The sequence below is a fragment of the Perca fluviatilis genome, chromosome 6, assembly GCF_010015445.1.
Source record: "Perca fluviatilis chromosome 6, GENO_Pfluv_1.0, whole genome shotgun sequence".
Classification (NCBI taxonomy): Eukaryota; Metazoa; Chordata; class Actinopteri; order Perciformes; family Percidae; genus Perca; species Perca fluviatilis.
In genome coordinates, this window is record NC_053117.1 from 13,876,860 (window position 1) to 13,898,732 (window position 21,873).

The 21,873-nt window shown below is 40.7% G+C and overlaps 1 protein-coding gene across 1 annotated transcript in view; it reads left to right on the top strand.

Annotated features, from left to right (window-relative positions):
* Window positions 1-21,873, top strand: part of LOC120561313 (olfactomedin-like protein 2A) — a 32,968-nt gene that overhangs the window by 7,178 nt on the left and 3,917 nt on the right. The window contains exons 2-7 of the mRNA XM_039804375.1: window positions 6,853-7,116; window positions 7,829-7,936; window positions 9,294-9,470; window positions 11,137-11,383; window positions 16,948-17,253; window positions 18,467-18,652. Of these exons, the coding sequence (XP_039660309.1) occupies window positions 6,853-7,116; window positions 7,829-7,936; window positions 9,294-9,470; window positions 11,137-11,383; window positions 16,948-17,253; window positions 18,467-18,652 (1,288 nt within the window). The remainder of the gene's footprint in view (window positions 1-6,852; window positions 7,117-7,828; window positions 7,937-9,293; window positions 9,471-11,136; window positions 11,384-16,947; window positions 17,254-18,466; window positions 18,653-21,873) is intronic.

Consider the following 21,873-nt stretch of genomic DNA (forward strand, 5'->3'; position numbering starts at 1 on the left):
GTTCAGCTAATTAACATCCCCGTGCTAATGCCAGTGATGTTGTTTATATAGTCTGAGCCACCGACCCTCATGGTTCATCTCCAGACTGGAGGCCTTAATGGAATCCCCTCTTTGTACCAAGTTGACCTTTACAGTGGCACAGTAAGACTGTTTATCATAAGCACTGCTAATTAGATTAAAATCCGGCGGACTCTTTGGACTGGAATGTTGTTCCCGGTTTTGGTCTTGAGTACCCTTGACAGGAGACAATGTGGATTTTAAAGAGATAGTCCATCCTTTGAAATTACAAGCTTGATGGGCTTAAGACTGATTAGAATTGTTATTCTCGGTGCATTTGTGGGAAAGTAGTTCAAAAACCAAAGAGTGGTGGGGCGGGGGCTGCAGGTCATAAGAGTTTTGTGTTTGAAGGTTGGAAAACATGCAGCTGAACATTTAATCTTTGCCACAGGACACCTGCACCGCCTGCCTTTTTGTCCCAGTGAATACCCGAGCTGGCAAAGCACTAAGAGGAGAGGATATCCTTGTTTATATGAACAAGGCTGCAGATACAACAGGCCAGCGCTACTGAAACATTGACTTTAACTCTGAGGCTAACAAATACAGCCGCCATTGTGTGACACATCTTGTGTTTTTAGCAATCCAGAGAACAATTGGGGTTTCACTTCATCACTGTCAGGGTGTGTTAGCTGTTAAAGGCTGCAGCGGCTGATCTAATAGAGCTCTCTGCGGCTCTTTTGCTCCCATTGTGCAGACATGAGTTCATGTTTGAGCCGTGTTCTTTTTGACCTGAAACTTGACTGCACTTGAGAGGTCAAAGCCAAAGACTCAAAGCTCAAAGCTCAAAGCATGCGTTAAATACTCGGTACTCTTAATTATTAGCATTGTTAATTGTGTTGCCTGTTCTCATGCTGCTAGGTCAGCTTGGCATGAGATGCTGGACGGTCGGGGAGGCATACCGGCACACATGATTTGACAGGAGGAGGCAGCTGCTCTGATTGGCACAATGATTCAGTTTTTTTTCATGATGAGATGCTGACAAATTTTTGTCCTGCAGTAAAACCTGTGAGGTAGTGATTTAGTCCTTCTTGACTAGACAAAACGTGAAGTGCCAAAGTAACTCTGGCTGGAGTTTCTCTGACTTCTCCAACTTAAAGCAATTTAAGCTGATGTTGCTATGCAGCAGTCCATCTTTGGCTGGGGTTGAACAATGCAGCTCAGCAGGGCCGTAGGCATAGCCTCTGCTAAAGAAGTTTAATCTGCTAATCCACTCTGTTTTCATGTGGCTGTAGGATTTGTCAACCTGCTGCTTTTTCGCTTGACATGGGTCAGGATTGGCCCGGCTGTGCACACAGGAGTCCTGCCCCATATCAGACCCCCTCCCAGTATGTCTGCAGTAATGGAGGGGGAAAGTACACACTCCTCCACATCTTCCCCCATCACTCAGCGTGCATTCCTTCACTAATGAGCAACCACCACCTCCACCTCTACCACTTCCCCGTATACCTTCAGCCTGCTGATATCCTGCTAAAAGACTTCCTAAATTGGTCAAACTACAGAACACCATTAAATAACAAACCAAATTGCAAACCAAATTGCAAAAGCCATAATTATAACTACCTACACCACCCTTTGTTTCTGTCATGGTCATGCGCAGTAAATTGCTGTATATGTAAATAATATTCCCTATCATGTATCATATATTGTTATTTTGTCCATCAGAATTTAATATTGCACTTCTATAAATTTGGATGACTCATAAGAGACAAAGAAATGATGGGAATAATTATTTTTATTATTGATTAATCTGCTGATTGTCGATTCAGTTAATTGTTAAGTCTATAAAATGTTAAATTATATGACAAATGTTAATCTTAAAACAGAAAAAAAGCAGCAAATATATTCACAATTGAGATACTTTAACAGGATTTTGTTTTGGGCTATTTTGTTTTCTGTTTTGACATAACCAAGAGGACTTTCTATTTAAGTTGGCTTTAAACCTCTTTTCCATATCTTGGAAAACGTCCTTACAAAGAAGAAACGTCACCATTTTGGAGAGACAGAAATTGCCAAGAGATTGGTTTATAAGGTGAATTATATCAATCCGAGCTGGTACCTCAGTATATCTTTGACCTAAGTTTCTCCAAATATAATCTTCATACTCTAAGAGTAATACCTCCTAACTCCTGTCACATGAGGACAGGACCACAGCTCATTAATGAAAAATCTCTTTGATGCGGAACTCCATCTCTGATAAAAGTGATACCACATGTGCGCCCATCCTGCAGAGGTCCCTAAATCTTACCAGGGAGCGATGATAGTCCAAACCTTCTCCAACACATGATCCAACAGGCTTTAATCCAAATAAACACACACACTGAACACATGAGGGATAGCCAGTGGGAAAGCAAACCTGTGCTATGAATAGTAGCCTATAACGCTCGTAGTATTAAAAAGCTGCATGAACATTAAGATGTAATATACAGTATGTATTGGTCTCTTTTTTTTAAGTCATTGTGTTTATTTTCAAAAAGAATGACCTGTGGTACAAAAATGCACAACATAGGATACAACTGAAACCTTGTGAATATGGCATCCATGTGGGTAAAAAAAAGTTGAAAAAAATTAATATAAAAACCTTTTGTGTCTCCAGTTGGAGCTATGTGAAATCTGTTAAATTGCCCGGAAGTGATGTCACACACTTGTGATGTCACTTGAGTCAGCGTTGGTCGGGACTAAAGTCCATAAGTTTTAACATGATTGTTTTCATTTTAAAACTTATGTTCTTTAGTTCTTGAAGTCTGGAGGTGTGGAGTTAGAAAGAGGTGAGCTGATGCCTCTGATGCCCACTCTTCATCTGTGTTGCACATAGAGTGTAAAAATAAAACGGACGCCACGTCTCCACTTCCTCTCGCTGTACAAAAGGGAAGCACAAATATCCCGTGTAGCTGACGCTGAAGAGTGTATATTTGTTGCCATGACAACAACAAAAATTAATATAAGCGATATATAAACTTAAAACAAAAAGTAAGGAAATTTGTGTTTGGTGGATTATTTCTCTTTGGTAACAATGCTTTTTGGCAAAAAATGTTATACCGTTGGGAAGCCTGTTTAGTTCCCTTTCAAATGGTGCCCCATTTGTAAGGAAAATGCATGAGTATGTGGGTTGCACCCATGAAAAATTTGCCAAATCTTCTCTGCCAATGCCAAACAGCTTATTCTGCCATTGACTCGTATGGTGTTTGGTGGATTGGATGATTGAAGTTTGAAGAAACAAGACATATTGGCAATTTAACAATTTATTCATTTCACAAACAGGAGTGTCAGTAGTGTGTGGAAGAACCATACACAGCCACGACAGCCTAGCACCTCCTCCTCATGCTGGTCACCAGCCTGGTCACACACTGCTGGGGGACGGCATCCCATTCTTCAACCAGCATTTGTCGCAATTCAGCCAACGTGGTTGTGTTGGTCACTCTGGCACGAATAGCACGCATATGTCCACAGTCTGGGACCGAACTATCCTCCAAGATGACAACGCTCGCCCCCCACAGGGCGGGTTTATCAGAGACTACCTCTAGAATGTGGGAGTGGAGAGGATGGAATGGCCTGCCAGCAGTCCTGACCTCAACCCCATTCAACACTTGTGGGATCAGCTTGGGCGTGCTGTTCGTGCCAGAGTGACCAACACAACCACGTTAGCTGAATGGCGCAAATGCTGGTTGAAGAATGGGATGCCATCCCACAGCAGTGTGTGACCAGGCGGGTACCAGCATGAGGAGGAGGTGCCAGGCTGTTGTGGCTGTATGGTCTTCGCATCACATGAGGCTCCTGTTTGTGAAATTAATAAATGTTAAATTATCATAATCTTGTTTCTTCAAACTTCAATCATCAATCCACCAAACCAAACGAGTATGGCAGATAAGCTGTTTGGCATTGCAGACAAGATTTGCAAATTTCAAGAGCGAACCCACATACTCTGCTGCTGCTCATCCACAAATGCATGTTCCTTACACTGGGGCACCATTTGAAAGGGAACTAAACAGGCTTTCCAACTGTATAACATTTATTGCCCAAAAGCATTGTTACCACAGAGAAATAATCCACCAAACACAAATGTCCTTACTTTTTGTTTTAAGTTTACATCCGCCCGACCAATCACGAGTCAATCACAGCTGTCAATCATGATTTTTCGCTTTGTTTTTACAGCATCAAATTACTAACCAAAATCAAACTTTTTAGAAAAATCAACGCTTCAACAAACATCAGCATGATAAGAACTATACCTAAAATGACAGAAACCATTTTTGGGAAACATTTATTTGCTGTGTACTTTGACTTTTAAGTTTGGCCCATTTTCCATCTGCTAACATGGAGGGGGTGGGATTTATGATATATACTGCAGCCAGTCACCAGGGAGCATTCCAAATGTTTTGACTTCACTTATACAGTCTATCAACCCCTGGTGCTGCAGGCTAGAGGCTCCATTTCAAATGCATGCAAACATTGTGGCACAAGTGGCATTTCAACTAATGATGAATATCCACAACAAACTTCATGGAAATCTAGCCACTGTATTACATGTTTTACCCTCTTGGCCATCCTTAGGTTTTGCTACTAGTGAGACAAAAATGCTGCAGGCTGCACTATGGGTATTGACTGACATGGTCTCAGCTCTCATTTTGGTGCTACGGTATACAGTATTCACATGCATTTCAACATTGGCGCATGCCTTCTTATCAACAGGTATTCAGTATCAAGATGGATAGGAACCACAACTCCTATGATGTGATCAGACTGAGCACAAAGCTCATTTTAACCCAGAGTTATTTGTGTAAATTTGACCACTCAAGTCCATGTTTATTGGGGCCAAACAAAGAAAGCTACAGATAGACCATGTGTGTTTGCGCAGTGTGCCTGTGCTGTGTTTGTGCTACAGCTCAGAGTCGGACTGATGCTGACACTTAGCTAGTCTATAGCGACGCCGCTTCATTTCCCAGTTGATCCGATGCCGCCTGAGAATCCTCCGGATGTCCCTCATTTAGGCCGGATGTCCATCACCTTCCTCTTTCTTGGTGTTGGCGTTCTAAACTCCAGTTGATTTATGAGGACTATGGTTAACTGCTCCTCAGATCTCTGCAGGGTAAATCCAGACAGCTAGCTAGACCATCTGTCCAATCTGAGTTTTCTGTTGCACAACTAAAACAATGAACGTACACATGTTCCACCAAAACAAGTTCCTTCCTGAGGCTATTTTGCAGAGGCACCATTGTTCCATCCGGTGCCTAGCGCCGCCCAAGACGATTGTGATTGGTTTAAAGAAATGGCAATAAACCAGAGCACGTTTTTCTCCCATCGCGGAATGCTGTGTGGACTAGCCAGATCTTCCTTCGTAGCGCTGTGGAGGAAGGTCTGGCAATGCGAGACTACCACTCAGCAGCACTTCAGTCTCTTATAGCCCACCCTCCACTGTGAAATAGCTAGGGCTGCCCCCTCTCATAGTCAATTAGTCGACTAATCAGTCGTTTGGTCTTAGTTGAATAACATTTATTTTGTTTTTTAATGTTTTTCTTGCTGAATGACTTATTTCCAAGACACTTATGAATAATCTCTGGTAAACACAAGATTATAGTGGTGCTTATGCACCTTATCTTTGTGGAGATCTTTACAGATCTGTCATTTAAATCAACTAATCGATTAGTCGACAAAATCATAAGAATTTTCTTTAATCGAGGACAGCCCTAGAAATGAGGAAAGATGGATTTAGATAGACAAAGTGGAGATATTCACAGAGTTTACAGGAGACCATCATTACCTGCATATTTACAATATGAACATGAACTAATTTTGAATTTTTGAATGCAAGCCATCTACTAGCTTGGACTTGTCTCAACGCTGCAGGGGACACACACACAGAACGTCGAAGAGGTGTGTTGTTTTTGATTCTCGGCATGTGGCTGTTTGCCACAGCTGGAAGACAAATTTCAAAGTTTCAAAAGAAGCTGGAGGAAACAAAAAAAAAACTAAAATGCTGGCTATCTATGAACCACCCAGTGGTGTAGGCAACGTGATACGCAGGTATATGCAGTATACCCACTAAGAAACCTCCAGGAGTTCCATATACCCACTTAAAAATGCCCAATAACACGCAACAACATACTTTCCATTATACTTTTGATATATTTTGAATTGTCATATGTGTTTTTCTTCTTCACATAGGCTAAATAAAGGTATTTCCACTGTAAATTGGTGCATAAAAGTGTATCAGAATGCAGGAAATGAAGTTGTTGATGCTCAAAACTTGCCTGGGGGAGGACACCCTGACCCCCCACTATGATATGGCCCCCCCTCCCCCAAATGCAGATTCTGGCCAATATTTATATACAGTACAGTATACCCACTACAATACATTAGACTACACCACTGGAACTAACCAGACCTCTCAGGTGGTCTGGGACACGTCTGCTTTCTGTCCCCAGAGTCAGAACTAAACAGGGAGAAGCAGCGAAGCAGTTTTTATGCACCACATATCTGGAACAAACTCCCAGAAAACTGCCGGTCCTCCGCAACTCTCAGTTCTTTTAAATCAAAGCTGAAGACTCATCTCCTTGATGCTGCCCTTCTTTAAATAATTGTTCTCATACTGCACTGTGATTTTTATTCTCGTATTTGATCTGTTTTTATATTTTTAACAGTTTTTTACTGTTTTATGTAAAGCACTTTGAATTGCTGTGATGCTGAAATGTGCTATACAAATAAAGCTGCCTTTCCTTGCCTTGACTTGCCTTACTTGGCAATAAATCCCTTCCTGATTCTGATTCATACAAATGGGACAATTCACATTCTGTCTTCCAGATCTTTGGGGAGACTGAGCCTGTTCGGATGACGTCAGAAGGCTCTGACTGCCGCTGTAAGTGCATCATGCGGCCTCTAAGCAAGGATGCCTGCCTGCGGCTGCGGAGCGGCACTGTACGAGTGGAGGACTTCTACACGGTGGAGACGGTCAGCTCCGGTTCCGACTGTAAGTGCTCGTGCACGGCCCCACCGTCCTCCCTAAACCCCTGTGAGAATGAGTGGAAGATGGAGAAGCTGAAGAAACAGGCCCCCGAGTTACTAAAGGTGAGGAACTGAGCTGCTAAATGTCGAATATGTTTCTGAGAATAGTATCTTTCATAGAATTCTGATGGCACCAGTTGTTGTTTGTACAAAAATTTGACAATTACATCTCATATATATTTGCATAGTCCAGGATTTCCCCTACCATTATAAGGTTTAGGCGCAGCACCAAAGCTATTTTAAAGCTGAATTAATGTAAAATCAGTGTCAGCACTGTAAAATGGAACTAAAAGAGAAGCAATCAGTGAAAGCAAAATTCCCGTTCAGTTTAAAAGCATAAGAGGTCATTCTTCAACTCTCTGTGACCTGGCTATAGTTGTATGTCATCGAACATCTTTTGTGAACACGTCAGCATACCTCTGCACATTTTTCACAGGCAGGAGAAGCACGCTATGTAGCCTATAAAACACAAGGCAGTTCCAGATGTCTGACTCCACTTTAAAATGTACATTAAGCTAATGCATCTCTGAAGGAAATGAACATTGAAACATTGAAAAGGGAAGGTCTCAAATAATTAAGCTGGACTTTGAATGAACCCCAAGACTGAGAGCACTCAGTGTGGATGTCAATAGTGGTAATCAGAGCAAATGTTTTGGGAGGGCACTTAGGCTATTACTGCATTTGAACAGAGGCACATAAAGCTGTCAGGTTTTGTGTTCAGGAGATGGTGAATAATTACGCTAGTTTCTTCTCCTTTTATGGCACGAATGACCAGCTCCAATCCATGGTGGACCTCCTGGAGGGAACACTTTACAGCATGGACCTGATGAAAGTCCACTCCTACATCAACAAGGTGGTGTCTCAAATGAACACCCTCGAAGAGGTAGGCAAACAACCAAACTCACGTACTTCCTCATATGTATATCGTTATAATCGAAGAACCATTATGCATTATGCTTTGCATTATGGGCTTTGGTCCAGGGTTTCTGCAGGTTTCAACAAGTCAAATTTAAGACACTTCAGGGTAACTACTGTTTTTTCAACCCTATTTTCCTATGTTTTTTGTGTCTAAGTGACTGATGGGAACAACAATCTTTGACATTGGTCCAGTCTTAAGTAAGATCGCAGCAGTCAGCAGCGGCAAAACAAGCTACAATGTAAGTTATTGGGCAATTGTCCAGTTTGTATTAACCTTCACAAAAGTGCTTGTTTTGCCACTGACAGGCTCAAATTAATGTCCTCAGTGTCTCACAACATTATGGAAAGAATCCCTTCAGAGATAGACCTTTAAAACCTCTTTGAGACCTTTCTGTTTAACCAGAAACAGCTCTGACGGAGCTAGCGCTAAACCCACCAGACTCATATGTATGTAAATCGGTAAACCATGTGTTTATTTCAACCAACACTAGAGTTGTGATGGTTGCAATAGTGGAAAGACGACCCAAAACGACTTTTCATAGTTTTATTTTGTTTCTGTCGACTTTGAATGAAGTGTATTTTATGATGCTAAAATTACTGTTTATTTACAGTGAGTCTGGTGGGTTTAGCGAACGTAATTTCACGGATGTTTTTATGTTTTAAAAAAAGGATCTTACTGTTTAACAGAAAGGTCGACCTCCTTAGAAATCCTTTCCATAATGGAACAATTGCTCTATTAACTTACATTGTAGCTTGTTTCGCCGCTGCCGACTGCAGCGATCTCGTTTAATACTGGACCAATTTTAAAGATTGTTGTTTCCATCAGTCACTTAAACACAAAAACATAGGGAAAAAAAATGTGAGTTACCTTTTAAGACCCTTTAAAGACCTTTATGAATGAAATTTAAGACCTATATCACAACATAAAAGTACAATGAAATGCCGAGCCACAAAAGTACTTGCAAAGTAAATAAAATTATTAAAATTGAATAAAAGCAACATGGAGTAATAATAATCTGTACATATACAGCAAATTATATTCAGACTAGCAAAACAAAGAACTACAACACCACAGAATCAAAAAAACAAACATTTTAATGAGCATTAGAGGTAGTGCTACATGGATGTAGGAAAATTTAGGACCTGTTTAAAATTATGAAAGACCTAGAACACAATACTTTTGTGAATTTTAGAGTTTTTAATGCCTAAAATTTAGATTTTTTAATTTAAGACTTTTTTTTAGACTTTTTAGGACCCCGCTGAAACCCTGATGTCATTCAACGGATCGTGATTGCTATGATAATAGTGACGTTCTCTTGCAGACAATCAAGACAAACCTCACGCGAGACAATGAATTTGTCCGAGACAGCATGACGAGCCTCACCAACCAGTTTAAGAGGTATGAGAACTACTCCAACATCATGATGAGCATCAAGAAGGAGATCTCCAGCCTCAGCCTGCAGCTGCTGCAGAAAGACTCCTCGGAGAGCAAAGCACAGGTTCGAAGAAACACTTTGGGTGCTGTTGTACAAACATGTTAGCATTACAACAACTACTAACTGGTAGAATTGTAGCACTTCTACTAGTAGTTGTGCTAGAAGCAGGGCTGGGCCATATGGAGAAAATCAAATATGACGATATTTTTGACCAAATACCTCGATAACGATATTGCGACGATATTGTAGGGTTGACTGTCTGTGCTTTCACAAAATATTTGTGAAAAATGATCATCAGTAATGTGGATATAAGGACTAAGTGGGTAAAGGGAAATATTAGAACAACGAGATCAATCTTTAAAGTTCAGAAAATTACATCACTTTACTGTAATGCAGCCTTTAAAACCAGGAAGAGTAAGTAAGTAAAGTTTATTTGTATAGCAATTATCACAGACTGAATAAATACATACATTAAAAGAGATCAGTAGTCATAAAAAGGACAATAAATCACAATAAATCGTAGTAAAGCACAAAAGCATAAATACAAAATAATACAGTGAGCAATGTGGCTAAATGAACGCCTGACTAAAAAGATGTGTCTTTAGCTGTTTTTTTTCTATATTTCAACAGATGCAAGACAACCCTTATATCATATTACGAAATCCAAAATCTAAGACGATATCTAGTCTCATGTCACGATTTTGATTTATATTGATATATTGCCCAGCCCTAACTAATAGAAGTAATAGTAGTTAGTTAGTAAGATTAGCAGTAGATCACAGGTGGGTGTTTTGCTCTCAGTCACCGGCCTCACATATCACAGTGTTTGGTCTTAGCTTGTAACATTGTGCAAGAATACTTTGACTATAATATCTTTTATTTTATATCTGTTTATTTAAGAAGGGACAATACACATTAATTAACATGAGCACTTGAGTCCAACACGTAAACATGCCAGATTTAGCCATACTGGCTAATTTTCATCTGCAGTCCGTTGCAGGTGGATGCCATCAAAAGAAAACATACAAGAGCACATTAACCTAGAACAGGGATGCCAGCAGCAGATGTACATATTAATATATTACACTCCAAGAAATATCTGTGTATTAACAGTTACATGACTGTAGATTTTAATGGAAATTGTCCATAGAACGTTATTCACGGTTGTATTTTAGTTTTTAACATTTCAAATTGCAAAATTTGTCCTTCAATAAGTTTTGTCTGCCACGGAGGTTAGTTTTGGGAGATTTGTTTTCACTTTTCTTGAAACTTCGGACCTTTTTTCGAGGTTTTTGTCACTTGTCACTTTTTCCGATGTTTTTGTGGCTTTTCCGGCATTCGTTTCTTTTTTACGCATTTCTAAATATGTGTGTACTTACATTTTAACTGTAGGTACACACATAATTTCCATTTTTTTTATTATGTGGCAAAGTCCCATTAATGAGCTGCCAGTACCTTTTCTGTTATTTTTCAGATGTATTTCTTAGAGTGTATATTAAGTAGTAGTAATAGTAGTATAAGCGTACGCATCATTTGTATGATAATACATGTTTTCTGTTAACACACTGTGAGAAATTATCAGTAGATATATTGCATGTCACTTATTAAAATCTTTCACATATAGAAAGTACACTAGCAAAACACGCTCTTTCATTAGCATCGTCAGCATATAAAACCCACAAGCCAATATTACCAATTGTCCTGACATAACACAATGTCATGTTTACAGAACACTAATGATGAGAAAACCAAGGAGGCTGTAAAAGCACCCAACAAAAAGACCCCTGCTGCCAAACCTTCACCAAAACAGCCCAAAGAAAAGGTCGTAAAGCCCAAGAAAGAGGTCATTAAACCTGGGAAGCCGGCCAAGCCTGACCCTACGGCCAAAGCCAAGGTGGTTGGCCACCAGCCTGGCGTGGTGAGGGGCATCACATACTACAAGGCTGCCAAGACCGACGAGGATGAGCACAGAGGAGGTGAGAGTCTTCAGCTTGGCCAGGACACCCTGCATACTCTCCCAGCATAGTGGTGGGTTTGTAGGAAGCCACCCTCTGTAAGCTAAAGTGAACAATGTGCTTGTACTTTAGCTGAGTTTGCACTCCCATCTGTGTGCGATCGTCTGTGAGTGATCCACTGTGAGTGTTGAAAATTATCCACATTTGTTTCTTTAGCAATCTAATCTAACCCCGCATGAGACTTTCGCTGGATCAGGATCAGCCCGCAGCCATAGAGTCATAAAGCCAGAGTCAAGAGCTTTATAAGCTGGATTTAGTTTCCAATAGAGGACAATGCAAAGCTTTCCTGAGAATGTTGTTTTTTACGCAAGTGTAAGATAAGGCTGTGATTGTGTTGCAGACTTGACACTTAACCGCAAGGCAATAAAAGAGGGAATCCATCGCTGTGTGTAGGGCTGAATGATTAATCGTTTTCAAAACGAAAACGCGATTTGAAAGAATGTGATTAACTAATCGTGAAGACCGCGATTGATCAAAGTGAATATTTAGTTGAATGTTCAATGTTCCAATCCAATCCAATCCAACTTTATTTGTTAAGCGCTTTAAAACAACCAAAGTTGACCAAAGTGCTGTACAGAAGAATAAATAAGACATCATAAATAAAATACATAACAATATAACATGAATACAAAAATAATAGCTGCGCAATGAAAAACAATCAATCTAAATAATTAAGAGAAGTACAACAAGTCAACATCTTACCACAGAGAAGAGATGGGTTTTAAGACGGGATTTAAAAACAGACAAAGAAGAGGCCTGTTTAACGCACAGAGGCAGATCATTCCATCATTTAGGAGCCGCCACAGCAAAGGCACGGTCTCCTCTGAGCTTCTGCTTAGCTTTAGTTCCATGCTTATTAAAAAAAAAACTTATTACTGGCTTTTCATATCTATGTTGTCATCTTTGTATAACAATATAGAGCAGTTTTGGTGATGTCTCATGTTATAATGTAGCCTGACGTCGTCGTACTCAGATTCTAGTCAGAATCTGAGTCTGATGCTGCTCCATTCGGCTGTGATTATGGGGCGTGTTTCAACCGAACCAGGAAAGAAAATGCCTCTGCACTCAATTGGATAGACCTACAGCCGATCAGAGCAACGGAGACAGACGTCACAGAAACTGCAAATCAAAGGCAGGCTTCGACAGAGAAAAGGCAGAGGTAGCAGTTTCCGTGTGTTTATCAGTTACACAGTGAATATTGAACTTTAGCTATACTTTTTTTTTTTTATCGCAAATTGAATCGTAATCGCAATATCTGGCAGAAAAATCGCAAATAGATTTTCTCCCGAAATCTTTCAGCAATAGCTGTGTGGCACACAAGATCACGTCAATACAAGCTATATTCTGGTGTTGTTTTTAGCAAAGCTGGCGCAGGATTGGATTGATGGTGCGCATTCAGCGTGCAGGAAATCCAAATCTTTTATTGAAAAAAATACATGGAGCTTATGGAATGCTGTCTCAATGGAGCGCTGCCATGTCCATGACATGCCTCCGCTTCACTCCTCACAACAATGCGTGGGTACCCTTACCAATGCAGAGAAAACATTTCCTGCCTCCTTCCAATCCTCTTTAAATCTAGTTGAGTGAATAGGCATGCTGCGCTTGCCACGCACATAACGCTGTCAGACCGTGTGTTCTGCCATGTATGTGAACCTCAGCGAGACCAGCCACCCTTGTCAAATCACTGAAACCAGTCGGCTGCATTTCCATAATCTCTGGCAAAGAGCAGGACGCAGGAACTTTTTATTCATCCTGCGAAGGTTGATACACCTTCCCGCTTTTTCCTGAAATGCCTCTTTTCAAATTTAGCGACAGTGACACACATGTTACAGGGAGCTGCCCAGTGTAACCACGGTTCTTTACTGTTGGCCACTTGCTCAATGGCACATTGGCGCAAGATGTAGGACAAGAGGAAATTGTTGAACACTCACTTCACCTGGCTACTTTTGCCAGCCTGCAAACTTGTCCCTGTGACCATGAATGCATCTAGACAACTGACTGTTCACAACCTAAGATTGAGATTGAGGTATTTGTAACCAATGAGGATTGAGCAGAGGTCCTTGCAAAGTCTGAAAAAGTTGCCTAACCACTGCATGATAACACTGCAATAAGTGCAGAGTGGTTTGGAAAGTCTGCCCTGCATTACCATGCAACAAGAATGCAACTTGGACAATGATAAAAAGCAAGTACAATGTTTCCTTGTTAATTTTTATAAACCTAGAGAACCATTGTATTGTTTGGAAACTTGTTAGTTGTACTTGGTAATATAGCATAAATGATTTGACATATGGACTATAGTAGGCAAAAGAAACCATCATGGCACTTCAAAAACTAATCTTCATCACAGCATCACAATGTTTTAAAGGGGTCTTTGATCTGTGTAATAGTAAAGTAACAAACGTAATACAATATGTGTCCCATCTGCTTTACAGAACACAGATGGATGTCACTTCCATTAACAAGTATTTGATGTCCTCTTTCATGTAGTGTCCACGTAGAGTCATTAGCTACACTCAACCAGAGATACAATGTAACAGATTTGTGTCTTTAGTTTGGTTTGGAAATGAGTGTTGCATTTAATTCCAGGTACAATTTAAAGCACCTTAACCAAAGACTTGATGGCTCTCTGAAACCTCCTACTATTAATTGTGAGAGAAAAAAAACTCAGAATATTGTTTCTACTCCCTTATCAGGTCCATGTGTTTAATGTATGTGTTTCAGAAAGATGCACTGCTTATCTACCACTGCTGTGATCTCCCCACATCTGTCTGGCAGCACAGGAAATCAGAGTATGTGGACCAGAAGGAGAGCAGACTCTCCCTCTGCTAGGATTATATTTGATTTAGCCTGCTGTCTTTTTTTCTTTTTCTTTTTCTTTTTTTTTTTACAGCAGACCATAAGTGACTGAAACAAAACAAAAAAGAAGCAAGAGTTTGACCAATATGGGTTTTTGATTTAAAATAAAGTAAATATGCACATTTTCCAAAAAGATGATAGTATTCAGTGTTTTACTGAATGTTATCCCAAGCCTCTGCAACAGTGTTTAGAACATCAAAGGACACTAAAGGCTTCAGTATGACTAAAACAAACACAATACAACATATTGTCCAACCACGTCTAAAGGCAAAACTGGTTACCTGTGGCCCCACTCAAAGGCAGGGTGAAAAGGGGTGAGATACAATTAATCGAGCAAATGGAAATAACATAGCTCTCAGACAGTCTCTCCTCGAAGGCATTGACGGTGTTGCACTTGATTGTACAACACAGTCACACTGCCAACTCGTCATATACTAACACTTGGTCAGGACCCCGTTGGCGTCACCTTTAACACTCTGGGTACACTTTAGCATCGTTTTTTAACGCGCCTGTCAGGACCCTTTGGTGTCACTTTTTGATGCTCTGGGTCGGGACCCCTTGGTGTCAAAGCCTTAAAAGAGAGGCCTACTTTCACGACTTCGCACACTTGACCAATCACTGTATTAAAATTCAAGAGTCACCAATTTTTAACTCTTTTGAATCGGGTTATCCGGCAGGTAGTTACGGACCTCTGGGTACTGGCACCATGCCACATTTCATGTACAGCAGTACAGAAAATCGTCAGACTTTCCCTTAAAAGTCCCATATGGTGACACTTATACTTAAATCTGTACCGTTTATATGTGTCTATTAAACACTTAGATAATAGTGTTACCAAAAACAAAAGAGTTGAGCTGATTTTCCCACCCTTTTCTGAGAATCTTTTTTCTCCCCTCCCACAAATGCTCGGATTCGCTGTTAGACGGAATGTTCAGCCCACTACTAATTCATATTCATGAGCAGAACGCTCTGATTGGCTAACGCCTTGCGGTAGCTAGCAAGCTTTGGTTGGCAAGGTGCTAGCGAACGCTCAACAAGCTTTTTTAGGCGACCAAAATGTTCCCAACAACTTTGATGAATTAAAAACAACTTTGAGAGAGTCAAATCAAAAGTTCACGGCTATTTTAATGTACACAGTGCCATGGTTAGCATTGCTAAGCCCCTGTAATGATCGACAGATCGTGTGTAGCCACGCCCTAAAGCACGCTCTGCTTTATCGTCTATTATATATTATATAATTTGGACTATAATTTGCTAAATCAACATCATGCTGTGTTTAAGAAGACTTAAACCTAACGATTAAGGCCATGAACTCATTAGGAAAACATTTATTGAGGTAATAAATAAAGCGAGAAGTAGGGTCATTTTCTCACATATAGAAACAGACTTCTTTTTGCAACCAGTGGAGTCGCCCCCTTTATTGTGAAAAAAACGTTGTTAAACGTATTGAGACCTTAACACTCTCCACTAAAAGCCATAGATATAATGTAATCATTTTAGGTTGCAGCTGTAATTACATTCTGAGGCCTCCTTTTCCCATTTTTGTTAAAAGCAAAATGCGGCTTCAGTATTCTCTATTAAGAAAGCAGTTAAAGCTAACAGACAGCAGAGCAGCCTGGGTAAGGAAGGAAAGAGGAGAAAGAAGATCAGAGAAGAGGAAGGAAGTTAGTTTTCTCTTTGTTCTGCACGCAGCACACTATAATGTCTCCTGCTGTCAAGGAGCCATATACTTTATGTACTGTACAGTGAAGGAAATGTTTAAAAAAACTTTTTCAGAATTAGAATAGGAAAAGCGTTTTGCCACAGTAGGTTACACGTACGTGGAATTGCCTTGGTATTTGGTGCATACATAAACAAACATATTGAACATTAAATAAACAATAAATACCAAAACAGAAACAAATATATACAAAATAGCTGTTTAGCATAGAAAAAGGAGGCCAGAATGTAAAAAAATATATAGTAACGGCAGTCATAGTACGCACAGAAACTGCCCGCCCGCGGAGGCGGTTTACTATGCCAGAAATGAGCTGTTCTTATAATATTTAATGTGTATGAGAGTGTGCACCTAGCGTGCTTTTATCACATCATAATGACCAGATCATAAAAATATTTACAGCACTACAGACTGTAGGTGGTGCCAGAGGAGCCAGATTTTTTTTTTATTACCTGCTTCATGTAGTTCTACTGGAACATAGGGGCAGTTTCAGCAAATATGACAGAAAGTTAGTTTTATAAGGCTTACCTACTGCACCTTTAACCGCAATATGCTATAGCTCCATCCGTGGGTTCAGCGAAACTCCGCGTCCAGCAACCAGTTTATCTACGGATCGAGTCATAAAAATGAACATTCTGATTAATAGTGGATGGGTTGTTGGTGAAATAACGTATAATTGATGAGAAAATCAATACCGTGAACAGAGCAGAAAGCAGAACAGAGCTGCCGTCAGCTGCTGCTCCTCTGCCCACTTATACATTGTTATCATTAGATGCGTTGCACGTCTCACAGAAAAAAAAATACGCTCAGTGCGTACAGGATTACGGCTTCTGGCGCCACTGAGTACTGGTATTAGTAATTTTACTTTAAGTTAAGGATCTGAATACTTCTTCCATCACTGCTTATTCTTCTCTATAGTCTGGCCTGACTCTGTGTGTCTCCACCCCCCCAGACCATTCTGCCAAAACATACACAGTCCATCACATCACGGAAAACCAGTCAGAGGATGGAGGAGCTGAAATGGTCCTGGAAACCATGGAGGCCACTGTGGCCAAACCCATCGCCACCACTGCTGTTCCCACCACCACTACAACTACTACTACCACCACCACAACCCCTGGCACCACAACTACCACCACTACTACACCCACTACCATCACTACACTAAGTACACCAGCATCTGAAAGACCAGCTCCGACCATTGTGCTGGTGCTGGACAACTCCAACAACAACAGTCGACCCATCCTCCACAGAGCAGGTATGTGCTAAATACTAGTATAGTCATGACCACCTAAATTGAGAGTGTATGGAGAAACTTTAGAGGCACTTTTTGGGGTTGAGATCAAGTCAAGACCAAGACCAACGCAAGGCCAAGTCAAGACCAAGACCCAAACCATTACACTAGGGCTTTGACTCCCAACTTTGTTATTCGAATATAATTTCAATATTTAAAAAAATAATGATAGTCGAACGAATATTAGGCAGCCCTTAATATTCGAACCTGTTATGGGCATTATTTTTTGTAAATGTGTTTGCCTGTAAATGTTGTTTTCAATTCAGATTCTGAGGCTTTTTCACGCCTGGTGAAGTTGTGAATCGCGAGCTCATTAGCAAGGCTATTATTGGTCATCTGGGCTCCTGTAGGTGACGTTAGCGTCCTGGTTAGCGCCTATTTTGTATACCAACAACAACAACAACCATGCCTGACGAGGAGTTTGAAATCTACGCTCCTGACAATTTGAAAAGCAACGTGTGGCACTACTTTGGGTTCCCAAAGAAAAACAGGGAAAAGTCACGAGTAAGGACAAAGCGATATGTAAAATATGTAGGACCAAACTTACATACCACGCAACGACCAACAACTTGAGAGCCCACCTGTCAACACTACATCCCAGCAAGCTGGAAGAGGAGGAGGGAGTCACACACACACACACACACACACACACACACACACACACACACACGCGTAATAAAATCCTGAGTATTCTTTAGATAGATAGATTTTTATTGATCCCAAAAATGGAAAATTACAATGTTACAATAGCAAAATATTAGACACACAGCACACATACAGAATATACATGAAATAATAAGATACACTATAAATGAAATAATAAATAGGACAAAATACAAGAACAATATATACAAGTTGGGAATAAAAAAAGGAACTACTTCTTTGTCTGAGTCTGAGACAAGACCGAATAAAAATGCGGTCGTTATGAGACAGAGACCTTCAAAAAGTGGTCTTGAGACCAAGACCGATCTCGAGTACTACAACATTGCTAAATACCCCTCTGTGATTAAGCTCAGTATTGTGTTGCAGGCTGCGACTGCAGTGACAGAGGCCAATTTAGCAGCAGAAAAGTGTGTAGGTTCACTCTGCCAAGAAATGTATCTGCGTGAAATCGATTTAAGCCCATGTTAATTCTCTCCCATGCGTACACGTTGAATGTGCTGCTTGTTTCTTCCAGGGAAGATCCTTAACTGTGAAGGGACTCTAGCATCCATTGACCAGCCAGAGAAGCAGCACAGTTATGGGCGGAACGAGGGAGCCTGGATGAAGGATCCCCTGGCTAAAGACTCCAAGATCTACGTCACTAACTATTACTATGGCAACAACTTGGTGGAGTTCCGCAACCTGGAAAACTTCAAGCAAGGTGTGCTTATTGTACCAACAAAATGCTAGACAAATGTATTGTACATGATTAAACAGTGTCATGCTTTATTTCAACAATGGTCATTATACACTGTGACCAATCTATTCTTGGGCCGTAGTCCTGATGTGTTACATTTTTGAGGAGGCGGACGACAGCTATGATATGGCCTATGGCAGATGTTTTTTTAACTGTGAGGCAAGGCTCCCTAAGGGCGATGCAGTAAAGTTGAAGGGAGGGGAGGCCCAGACGGAGAATCATGAGGCAAAGATACTACATGAGATCAGCAGTTGCAGTGATACACAACTCCTGGAGGCAAGTACAGTACTTAAAGTAGCAAAATGATGTTTGAGCAATGAAATGAGCAAGGGAGGAGGCTTTCTTGATTCAGTTTGAGGGGTTTTACAGTATCAGACTTTGAAAACTCTGGTCTACACCATAGCTTTGAAGCCTAAGCACGTACTCTAGTCTCGCATTGCCAGACCTTACTCCACAGTGCTGCGGAAGAAGATCTGGCTAGTCCACACAGCAACGTGCTCTGGTTTATTGGCATTTCTTTAAACCAATCACAATCGTCTTGGGTGGCTCTAAGCCCTGGACACAATGATGGTGCCTCTTCAAAATAGCCTCGGGAAGGAACTTTTTTTGGTGGAACGTGTATGTTCAAAAGTTGTTTTAATCGTGCAACAGAAAACTCAGATTGGACAGATAGTCTAGCTAGCTGTCTGGATTTACCCTGCAGAGATCTGAAGAGCAGTTAACCATAGTCCTTATAAATCGACCAAAGTTTAGAATGCCAACACAAAGAAAGCAGAAGGTGTGGGACATCCAGCCGAAATGAGGGACATCCGGCAGAATTTCCTGCGGCACCTGAACAACGTCGTCGATATAGACTATACGTGCTTTAACCCCTCAGCCCACAACCAAACCTTCTCAGTCTGAAGTGCACATTATCCTTTCCATGTTTGATAGCCACAGGGATCTGGGTTGCATGTGCATTTACTGTCTGCATCCGCATCCTATTTGGTGTTTATCAGGACCTTTTGAAAATTAAATATACAATATAAAATTAAATATACTCAACTTACAGGTACATTTTCTTCTTGGTCAAAAGTTAAGAATAACCTTATTAATAGCCGTAGCTAAACAGCCAAAATGTTAACTCCTGCACCCTTAAATATAATTTACACAATACACTTTTGTCTCTCAAACAGCAATTATCCATCAGCCCACAGTCTGTATCATGACATCCTTGAACCTTTAGAGAGACCTTGTGGGCTCTTTTTCTTGCTCACAAACCTGTATGGATTCATTTGTACTCATATTATTGTACAAACTCAAACACTCCTGTGTAACCCTATCTAATCCACTTAGAACAACACGCTGAGGCCATGACTAAGCAATGGCACAGTTGTCAATCAAACATAACCATATCTGTCCTTAACTGGAGACGTACTGTACAGTAAGTACAGAATGTAGTAAGTTAATAAAAATAAAGTGGCACAACATAAAGCTATCTCTGGTTAGCTAGCCCAAGATTTAGGGCTAAGAAATGACCGTTTGAAAAGCCTTAATAACAGACATTTTGACATGATGTTTTATGATTTTGGGTGGGTCAGCAGCTTTATAAGAGGTTCTATTTCAGTGTTTTCAGACTGACACATATCTTCCCTTGAACATCTTTCGCATCATCTAACTGAAAACACCATTATCGTCCCAACACACTGGTCCAACTCTAGTATCACCCTGTTTTAATGCATAGTTGTGTTTTCACTAATACCATTGATGACATTGATTCATGTTGATTATCCAATGAGCTCTGTGAGACTGATGAGATCTGTGGAATGCAGGTCGTAGGTGTTTCATGACTCCAGTGGGTGGGAAAATCAACTTCTTTCACATCCAAATCAACTGAGGAATTGGATTACATACATCTCTAAGAGAGTCAAGATTATCTCCCCTCGTAGGACTTAACTTGTTGATCTAGATGTGTTTGGACAATGGGCTTTCTAAATGCACTTACATGCGAGGCGTCCTGCAGTGTGGTGAGCTCACAGCTGTGTGCGGATGACTAGATTTTTGGAGTGGCGGTGATGCCTGCTGTTCCCTGTGCTCTGGCCTTGCCTTTGAACTGGGCACAGTGGAGAGGGATTAAGAGTGTGGGCTGGCCTTGTAGATGGGGATAGTGGCGGTGGGGTGGGGGTGTACTATTGCACGTTGTTTTTGTCCTTCACTTTATTATCATTATCTAAATTGCACTTCCTGAGGTTGGAAGGTTAGGATAGCAGATAGGATGTGATTAGAAAATTACACCTACAGTACACAGAGTGTTTGTTCAGGAAGGAACTACTAAACAAACTGTGTCACTGTCACATGAAGCGTGTGTGTGTGCACAGTCTGGCATTGTAAAAACATTGTCATTTCTACACAAATAGCTAGCTACCAAGCTAAATGCATGAAAAAATGTGGATGAGCTGGACACAGCTGTACAGGTTGTTGAAAGTCAACATACAGAAATAACAAATCTTAAATCAGCATAGTTTTGTATTGTCTTGGAAAGCATTTAGTTAACTCCAAGCAACTACAAATGGTAATGACTGAAAATGGCATTGGTGGGATGAATACGCTACTCGCTACAGAGCAACTAGGGCAACACTGACTACACTGCCTACCACGATTTACTACGATCACAAATAAGCATTGTATGTATAAGTATGTTGAGCATTGACATGAACCAGCTCATAGTTCAACAAAATAAGGGATACCACACATAGTTAAGGATTCAATTAAAACCAATGTATTAAATCCAAATTAAATAATACTTCAAAATAGGATAAAACATGCATTTCAGTAGTATCAGTAGTGTAGTGAGAGCATGGGTGTAGGTGACAGCAAAACAGAACCCAAAAGACATCCCAAACCAAAAACAAACCCAACTGGCTGTGAGGACAAAGAGCCAGCACTGCAACTTCAGCAATCTTAAAGGTCCCATGGCATGAAAATTTCACTTTATGAGTTTTTTTTTAACATTAATATGCATTCCCCCAGCCTACCTTTGGTCCCCCAGTGGCTAGAAATGGCGATAGGTGTAAACCGAGCCCTGGGTATCCTGCTCTGCCTTTGAGAAAATGAAAGCTCAGATGGGCCGATCAGGAATCTTCTCCTTATGAGGTCATAAGGAGCATGGTTACCTCCCCTTTCTCTGGTTTGCCCACCCAGAGAAT